This window comes from Mesoplodon mirus (assembly GCF_964341445.2).
Source record: "Mesoplodon mirus genome assembly, chromosome: 4".
Taxonomy (NCBI): domain Eukaryota; kingdom Metazoa; phylum Chordata; class Mammalia; order Artiodactyla; family Ziphiidae; genus Mesoplodon; species Mesoplodon mirus.
In genome coordinates, this window is record NC_138979.1 from 138,141,502 (window position 1) to 138,150,932 (window position 9,431).

At 41.3% G+C, this 9,431-nt stretch overlaps 1 protein-coding gene across 2 annotated transcripts; it reads left to right on the forward strand.

Annotated features, from left to right (window-relative positions):
* Positions 1–254: 254 nt before the first annotated feature.
* On the forward strand, positions 255–3,058 carry ARF6 (ARF GTPase 6). Of its 2 annotated transcripts, none has more exons than XM_082618632.1 (2): positions 255–897; positions 1,563–3,058. In XM_082618632.1, exon 2 carries the CDS (start codon positions 2,052–2,054, stop codon positions 2,577–2,579), a length of 528 nt encoding a protein of 175 aa, XP_082474758.1. In that variant the 5' UTR covers positions 255–897; positions 1,563–2,051; the 3' UTR covers positions 2,580–3,058. The 2 variants fall into 2 exon arrangements, with proteins under 2 accessions (XP_082474758.1, XP_082474757.1); XM_082618631.1 differs by lacking the exon at positions 255–897 and adding an exon at positions 1,364–1,460.
* The last annotated feature ends 6,373 nt before the right edge of the window (positions 3,059–9,431 follow it).

Below are 9,431 nucleotides of genomic sequence, written 5' to 3' on the forward strand. Positions count from 1 at the left end.
TTCGCAGCTATAAAACGGAGGAGTAACACTCTAAACCCCAATCTTCTGACTCCAAATCCTTCTTTCAGTTTTAAGACAGGGCATACATATTAAGGCAGATGGTAAGTAAATTAAATCATTGTCAGAATATTAACAACTTAAGTAAATTTACTTCAGGCTGAAGCTTGTAAGGTTATCATTTAACCAATCTACCATTATCAAACTTTCTTACGTTGTGAGATAAAAAGTATGTTACCTTATGTTATTACAACATCTTCTTTAAAAAAACCCACTATTTTCCTGTTTTTCCTCCCTTTGGTTTATTTACATTTCAAGCTTTAACCTTTTTTGAACTTTAAGTCTAACTTTACCACTAACCATTCGATACAAAAAGGTTGAAGTTTTCTACAAACATCATTTAACCCTCAAATGGGGTTTGAGGACAGAAAGGTCAGTATTACACTCAGTTTACACAGGAGGTAACTCAGTAAGGTTAAATATCCAAATCCAGGCGACAGAAGTAGTCAGTCTTTCTGATTCTAAATCCTACGCTAAGATTATATCGTCGAGGCTTCTTAAAGTTAAGAATGAGTGGCTGGGTGAGAAGCTACTACTAATCACACTAAAAGGAGATGATATTTAAATATTAAAAATGACCACCTTCTAAAAAGTTGAAAAAGCGGCAAGGCACGGGAACTTTTGACAATACTGTAATTTTTAAGAAACGTGGACTGGTCCTGACGAGATGTGTAAGATAGGGCTCCAATGTCCAAAAGACGGGCTTCAGAGCAAACCCAAAGCCAGTAAAAGCGCCGCACTGACTGGCAGATTCCACGCGGACCACTAGCCTCCCACGTGTCTTTCAGGAAACGCACAGAGCACGAGGGATAAAGGAAGCCAAAGAAGGCTGGGGGAAAGGTAAAAACAGCGGCTAGGGCTTCCCTGGGAGACTGAGGGCACACGAAGGCTGGGGCGGGCTGGAGGGAACTCGCGGAGCATCTGGCGGGCACCCGGGTCCGAGAACAGGCCTGGAAGCAGCACAGGGGAGGCGTTCGGGGAGCGGGCGGTCCGCGGGCCCCACACCGTGGAGCTCCGCAGTGGATCGGCTCTTCTGGTTTGAATGGGGGCGGAGGAGGAGAGAGTGCGGAAGACGAATGCAGAGAGTGGACGAGACGCTAGAGCAGCAACAGGTGGCCGCGGGTGAGAGTCCGAGATTCGCGGGGGTGGGGGCTGGCCGCACCTGCGAGCCCTCTGAGCCGCCGTAGCCCCGCCCCTCCGCGCGTGGCCCCCGACGTTTAGCGCGCGGGCTGCTCTCTTTACAGAGGTCGCTCTTGTCCGAACGGGCGGCCTCTGCTGCGCCTGCGTGGTCGGGAGGGGAAGTGAGGCGGTTTCCTCGGCGCCTTTTCCGGCGGCGGCGGCGGCAGAGCTGGGAGGAGGCGGTGGAGACCGGAGGGAGCCCGCGCTCGGGGCGGCGGCTGGAGGTAACCTCCTGGGCTGAGCTGGCAAGGCGGGCCCCCTCGGTCTCTGCTCTCCTCTGGGGCTCTAGCAGTAACTCCGTTCTCTCTCTCTCTCTGTGTCTGCAGGCAGCGCACCGAGTTCCCGCGAGGATCAATGACCTGACGGGGCGCCGGAGCCGCGCTGCCTCTCGGGTGGCCTGGGTCGGTGGTGAGCGTGGTGCTCGCGGACCGGGAGCCGGGCCGAAGGGCCGCAGTCTCCCGCGGCGGAGCGAGGAGAAGGCGGAGGAGCGGGAACCGCGGCGGCGCTCGCGCGGCGCCTGCGGGGGGAAGGGCAGTTCCGGGCCGGGCCGCGCCTCAGCAGGGCGGCGGCTCTCCCGGCGCAGACTCAGCGTCCCGGCGGCCGCGGCGACTGGAGGAATCAAGTTGTGCGGTGGGTGATGCCCGAGTGAGCGACGGGTCCGGGCCTCTCCCCCGAGGAGGCGACTCCCACGCAGGCCGCACGGGCGCCCTCGCGACTGGGAGGCTTCGTTTCGGTTTCGCGGCGGCGGCGGCGGCGTTGTTGGCGGAGGGGACCCGGGACACCTGAATGCCCCCGGCCCCGGCTCCTCCGACGCGATGGGGAAGGTGCTATCTAAGATCTTCGGGAACAAGGAAATGCGGATCCTCATGTTGGGCCTGGACGCAGCCGGCAAGACAACCATCCTGTACAAGTTGAAGCTGGGCCAGTCGGTGACCACCATCCCCACCGTGGGTTTCAACGTGGAGACCGTGACTTACAAAAACGTCAAGTTCAACGTGTGGGATGTGGGCGGCCAGGACAAGATCCGGCCGCTCTGGCGGCATTACTACACCGGGACCCAGGGTCTGATCTTCGTAGTGGACTGCGCCGACCGCGATCGCATCGACGAGGCCCGCCAGGAGCTGCACCGCATTATCAATGACCGGGAGATGAGGGACGCCATAATCCTCATCTTCGCCAACAAGCAGGACCTGCCCGATGCCATGAAACCCCACGAGATCCAGGAGAAACTGGGCCTGACCCGGATTCGGGACAGGAACTGGTATGTGCAGCCCTCCTGTGCCACCTCGGGGGACGGACTCTATGAGGGGCTCACATGGTTAACCTCTAACTACAAATCCTAATGAGCCTCTTATCCGCCCATCCCCCGGAAGGAGAGAAATCAAAAACCCATTCATAGGATTATCGCCACCATCACCTCTTTCAGTTGCCACTTTCTCTTCTTTGAATTTGAACTCTGGAGTTACCGTTCTGCGGTTTGGGGGAGGGGGTTAGGGGTTTTCTTTTTTGTTTCTTTTCTTTTTTTCCTTTGCTTTGCGTTAGGATGCTCTGATCTGACTTTTTTGACATGAACACAAAGTGCTAGATGCTCTTGTTGACTTCCAGCAAATGGGATGGGGGAAATAATAGCAGTTCTTGGTAAATTCCTTTATAATAATGGTTTGATTTTTTTATTTCGAGAGAATCTTCGTTTCCAATGTATGCTTTTTTCCTTTTTGCCCAGTTTCCTTATCACTTGCTGTAGATGGCTTATTTTGCATTCATGCAGACTGTGTTGCAAGTCTGTTTCATCTAGTAAACTGAAAATTATTGCTTAATCAAACTGCCGTTTGTCTTTTATATTTAAGGCCTTTTCCCCCTCGCTTATGAGTTCTGACTTTAACTTAGTAAATTCAAATGTGACCTTTTATATCTAAGACCAGTATAGTAAACAGCCCACAGTGGCAAATAATGAGTAATATCATTGTAATATGTTCCAGTTGCACATCACTGTGTTAAACAGGTAATGTAAGAAGTTCTTTGAAATTTCAGCTCTTAAGTTCTGAAACATACATCATGCATGAGTAAGGATAAAACTCAAGTTCCCGGTTACATAGCTAACTTACACTGCATAAATCTATGGAAATGTAACCTGTCAAGGACACAGATTTTTTTTTTCACTGCAAAGTTAGCAACTTTGCTGTGTTTTCCCTCCTTTTTAACTTTAAAAATAGACTTTTCCAGAAAATGGAGCAATAATGGTGTATGCCACACACAGATGAAATATTTGTAGATATTTTAAGTGACTTTTGGGCAAAACTGGAATATATACTTTTACCATGTTTCAAATGTCTAAGACCAATAGTTTTTAAATTACTAGAATGTTTACATATTCATTAATAAAGCATTTAACAGTTCAAATTACATGCACCTTTTACTTGGTTGGAAAAAAATTCGTGTTTTCACGTTACAGCAATTGATTAAGCTGAAGATACAAGTATTTTTTTTAATAGATGAGTGATCCATATCTCCATTAATTAGAACACTGGAAAAGATGTTTTATGAAAAAGATATTCTGTTTGATTAACTCATGCTAATAGTCAGATATCCTGTTGGTTCAATAATACACTATCTCCTTTGAGGAAGGAAATGTGATGAATGAATGATGTGTAGACTTGAGGAATGACAAAGGGGAAGTAGGATGCAGAGGAAGAACCTACAGATGACAATGAATGTAAACTTACTTTTCTTCAAGGGTAAGCAGTGTGCTCACTGGTGATATCCAGATCCTAACAAGATTACTTGCTTAGCTGGTTAGGACCAGTAACTAGATTATTGAGACCACTATGATAATACTTTGAACCAAATGTTAATGCTTGATACAGAATTGTGTAGCAGCATCTGGTTCTTATATAGCCTTAAGGATTCATTTTAGAGATCCTCAAGGAATTCAACTTAGGGAATTCAGAAATGTAGACTGCAAAGGCAGTATACAGGAAAAGGTGGAGTGGGTTTTGTTTATGAGGGTGTCTGAAAACTAAAATTGAACGGGGTATCATGGTATATGATTGGACAGTATTGGTCCTTCATGCTTTGGCCATATTGTATAATGGAGCTTTTACCAAAGATGTATGAGAAGTATAAGGCTATAGAAAGTTAACTCTTCAAAGTAAAACTCATGACAAACATTTTACTTAAGGCAGATGAGAAGAGGTGCTATGTTGTAGGCTCCTAATGGTGCAGAGGGATTTTTGAATTCAAACGCAACTAAAGTATAAAGTTGTCAGTTTCACTTTAGTAGAAGTATCTCTAGAAATGAAGCTGACACACATCTAAGAACATTTTAGTTGCTTTTAAAATTCCCATAGCTCCATCATAAATTTAATTACTAGTGTTTTAAACGATTACATATTAAGGTACATAAACATGGGTTATATAAATATCAATGTTATAGTAACATCCTGAAGTGACAAGCACAAAGGTATAAATGCCTAAACTGGAGGAAACTTGAAACCCTCATGTTAATTCTTAAATGTAGTATTTCTAACTTGTGACAGACAGATTGGTAGGCAGCCATTTTTTGTTTGTCTTAAAATAACTGGGGGCATAGTTAAAATTTTATACATCAAGTGATTGCTATGGAATGTTGCAGGTGAGATGTGGTTATTTTTAGTTTATTTGAAATGTCTTAACTGAAGGTGGGGGGAGGAGGGAAAGCAAATATTTGAAATTTGGAAAACCTTAAACCTTTTGCTAAGAAATTGTAATTTTCACTTACATTTTCTTTAAGGATATAAAAGGTTGATAATTGATGTAGTTAAATTGAATCATAACCATTGATGATCATGGGGCAGGTAATTAATAGCCTGCAAAAAAAGTTACAATCTAAGAAGTTAAGAAATAAGATCCTGAAGTTTTTGTTTAATTGCATCAATTTCTGTATTTTATGTGAATTTATAAACTGAAGTAAGTTTTCAATGAGGTTAATCTTGTCTAATATAAGTAAATGAGTCTGTAGACTGTGATCTCCCCAAACTAAAAAGTACAGTACTTGGAATTGTGTTCTTTATGGTTGTAGTGTTGGTAAAGCACTAATATGCAGAAAATAAAGGAATTACACAGTGCAGTTTCTCACGTTACGTTACTCGTTTGAACTAGATTAAGTGGGACGTGTGGTGTGTTGGGCCATGTTATTCTCCAGGGATATATGGTATAAAGTAACTTAGTTTGGGAGTCACCTAGCTTTTATATGATGAAAAAAGAGAATCTGTTTGGTTCTTATAATCCTGGCTATATAGGAGGTTTTGCCCTGATTTAGTTCCACCAAATTTAATCTGATTTTATGATAACTTAGGACACAAAAGCAGTTGGAAATTTTTTAAAAATAGGTTCTATAGCAGTTTTTATTATGCTACTGTTTTTTCAGAAATCACAACCTTAGAGTTTTTAGGATAGAACTGTGTCTCTAAAGAATTGGCCTACGGAGTAGTCTTAACCCTTGACAGTTGACTTTTGGATTTTAGAAAGTTTGTCTTTCAGAAATCAAGGTTGCTTGTCTGATAAGAATGGCAGAATTGTAGCCATTTAGAAAATAAAATAGTAGATGAAGAATAACTTGTTGGATAAAGGGGTTTTTTAACACATTTCCTTCCTTGTAGGCCTCCCTTGGTGTATTAGCAATTTTTGTAGTTTGATTTTAGAATATCTTAGTGTGATCTCTAGTGTGATTTAACTCCCACATTAATGTTATTAGTGGCTATCAAGTATCAATTTACCAGAGATAGCAGTAGAAGATATTTTACACTTTAGTGAGTTTTTATGTTTTAATATAATTTAGAAATATAGTAGCCATAATCTGAATGGTGGTGGAGCTTACTAAATTCCCAGAGTTATTTCCTCTATACCTTGCCAAATAATATATATGGATTATGATACGGCAAATCTTTCCTTATAGGTAAAAATTGTAGAACCACATATAGCAATTAAAAATAACTTATCTAATCACTGAGCCTAATGTATTTGGAGTATAATATTCAGTAGAATCTCGCCTTTTGCTTTGTTTATATTGAATGGTAAAAGACAAAGTAGGAAAGATTTGCAATTACAATATTACGAAATTTATAAAACGGGAATGTTGGGAGATGGAGTGATAGAAGAGGCAAAGTAACTTTTCCCTCCCTGCTTTGCTAAACTTGTAAGTTGCCAGACTAGATTAGTGAGTTGAATGGTCAGGGAATAAATACATACAGGTGACGTCAAAGAGTCAGAACAGGTCTGTAGAGGGGTTTAGGACTAACAGTTGAAATTTGTTATTAAATAAGCCAAAGTAATGGTAAACTTCCAGGGAATTAGTCTAGAAATAACTTACTTTGTGGGACAGTAAGAAAATAGGTTTGAACTTTTTCCCCCTTTATTTAAAATGTTTTATGACTACTTGAAACAAAAAAGTATTTGCCAATCTTCTTGAACACCTTTCCACTTGTCTTCATTTAGATATCCAGTTGACCCTTGAATAATATGGGTTTGAACTATGTGGATATAAGTGGGTCCACTTATACATGGATTTTTTTTTTTCCAATAGCTACAGTATTACACAGCCTGGGGTTGGTTGAATTAGTGGATGCTGTACAACTACAAAGTTATGTGAGGATTTGGATTTTCGAGGGTCAGCACTCCTAACCTCCGAGTTGTTCAAGGATCAACTGTATTTCCTCCATGGTATTTGTTTCATAAGTGTGAGGGTAGGTTTATTTATTGAGAGCCTACTGATGTGCCTGGCACTGTTCTAGGGACAGGAGATATATCAGTGAAAAAAAAATCTGCCTTCATGGAACTTATATTGGTGTTGGGGGGTGGGAGAAATAAAAACATGTTAGGTGATATACTATATTACATAGTATGTTATATATATAGGGAGACTGGTAGACGTATTCAGAGAAGTCCTCATTGAGAAGGTAACATTTGAGCACATTTGAGGGAAGAAAAGTTAATATCAGTGGAATTGATATAGTAACAAAAAGATAATATGTATCGTGTGAAGCTGGGGTGGGGAAACTGGCCAAGGGCAAATCTGGCTACACTTTTTTTTTTTTTAAAGTCTTTATTGAATTTGTTATGATACTGCTTCTGTTTTATGTTTCAGTTTTTTGGCCCTGAGGCATGTGGGATGTGGGATCTTAGCTCCCTAACCAGGGCTCGAACCTGCACCCCCTGCATTGGAAGGTGAAGTCTTAATCACTGGACCGCCAGGGAAGTCCCTACACTTGTTTTTATAGGGACTAAGCTAAGAGTGGTTTTTTACATTTTAAAGGATTTTAAAAGACTGCTCAAAAAAACAACTGTGATTATGTGACAGAGACAGTATTTATTCTGAAAAGCCTGAAATATTTACTTATCTGGCCGTTGATTGAAAATGTTTCTTGACTCCAGATCTAAAGCCCAATTTTTATTTATTTATTTTGGCCACACCAGGCAGCTTGCGGGATCTTAGTCCTCCAACCAGGGATTGAACCCACGCCCTTGGCAGTGAAAGCGTGGAGGCCTAACCACTGGACCTCCAGGGAATGCCTGCCACAGTCTTACCACGTTTGAACAGTTAGTGAGCTTTGAGACTTACATTTGAGTAGTCTAACCTGGATTTTTTTTCCCCTAGATAAGTTTAAATATGTGAAATCAGTAGTTTTTCAGTTATCAGTTTTAACATTCTTAAAAATTTTGTGAATAATTTCATTAAAAGTGTTTCCTTTATTTTTATGGTGTTTTTACTGGTCTTTGTATATAAGTTAAAACATGCTTTTCTGTTCAAAGTGCCCTTTCCTGCAGAGAACCTAGATTAGTTTGGAATAGTTTCAGGTAACATCATTGAATTGTGGCTTTTATTCAGTTGGTACTACTGTAATCAAGGCCTGAATCCAGTACTTTTTATTATGAAACTTTGTAAGATGAAGTGTTTTATTGAATTGGAAACTAATATGATGCGTGATATTTGGTTTCTTCTTGTATTATTCCTCTAACCAATATAAACTAGGAAAAATAATTTACTTCACACATGAATTACTTCTTGCATAGAGAGTTGTCCTATACTACTTACAGAGTAGGATTTGGGAATCCATAACTATCTTAAAAGAGAACCTAGGGCTTCCCTGGTGGCGCAGTGGTTGAGAGTCCGCCTGCCGATGCAGGGGACACGGGTTCGTGCCCCGGTCTGGGAGGATCCCACATGCCGCGGAGCGGCTTGGCCCATGAGCCATGGCCATTGAGCCTGCGTGTCCGGAGCCTGTGCTCCGCAACGGGAGAGGCCACAACAGTGAGAGGCCCACATACCGCAAAAAAAAAAAAAAAAAAAAGAGAGAACCTAAAACAAATTAGGAGTTATGGAAGTAAGTTTTATGGAGGACATTTACAAGTGAGCTTTAAAAAATAAAAATAATTCTTGTTCATAGAAAGATTTATGTGAAACTGATTATTCTGTTTCCAATTACATCTGAATAGACTGGCCTGAGAAGATGATAGCATGAGAGGGCAAAAACCAAATTTGTTAAAGGAGTTATAGAAGCAAGGATCTGGACCTTTGAAGTTTATTCTAATACAGCAAACCAAAGTGCTTTCTCTCCATATCTTTTTATTTCTAGAAGTTAGTTTTGTGAACAAGTCCTAGGTTGGAGCTAGGTGAGCCTGAAGAGACCAAATTGGGAAACATTCTAAGAATAATAAGAATTAGCATTTTTTGAATGTTTGCCATGTGCCAGGCATTGTTCTAAGTATTCATGCATATTTTCTTAATCCTCACAACACCTTGGAAGAAAGAGCTCCCGTTTTATAGTCGAGAAAACGGAGACTTAGAGAGGTGTATGTTAATAAGTAGCAGAGCCAGACTTTGGACTCAGGTAGTCTGTACTATACTGGGACTGTGACCAAGGTGAACCATTGGTTAATAATGTACTTAAAATTTTGTGTGGTTTGTTTACAAAAGGCTTACTCTGAGTAATATCCCAAATTTTCTTATTCGATCATCAACAGATTTTGAGTCCCTGTATAATTTGAGTCTTTCTGTATAGTGGAGAACATGATATTGTATTAGACTTCACTTGAGAAAAAATTTTTTTTCTGTAAAAATGACATGTGACTACCTGATAAATTGTGAATTTTACAGATCATCATGAAAAATAGGAAAAGTTTTCACTGAGCTGATTATTTGTATGGTTATATATAGACTC

Bases quoted from the DNA above. Each gene is read 5' to 3' on its own strand.
- ARF6 (XM_082618632.1), top strand. From the start codon at position 2,052: ATGGGGAAGGTGCTATCTAAGATCTTCGGGAACAAGGAAATGCGGATC.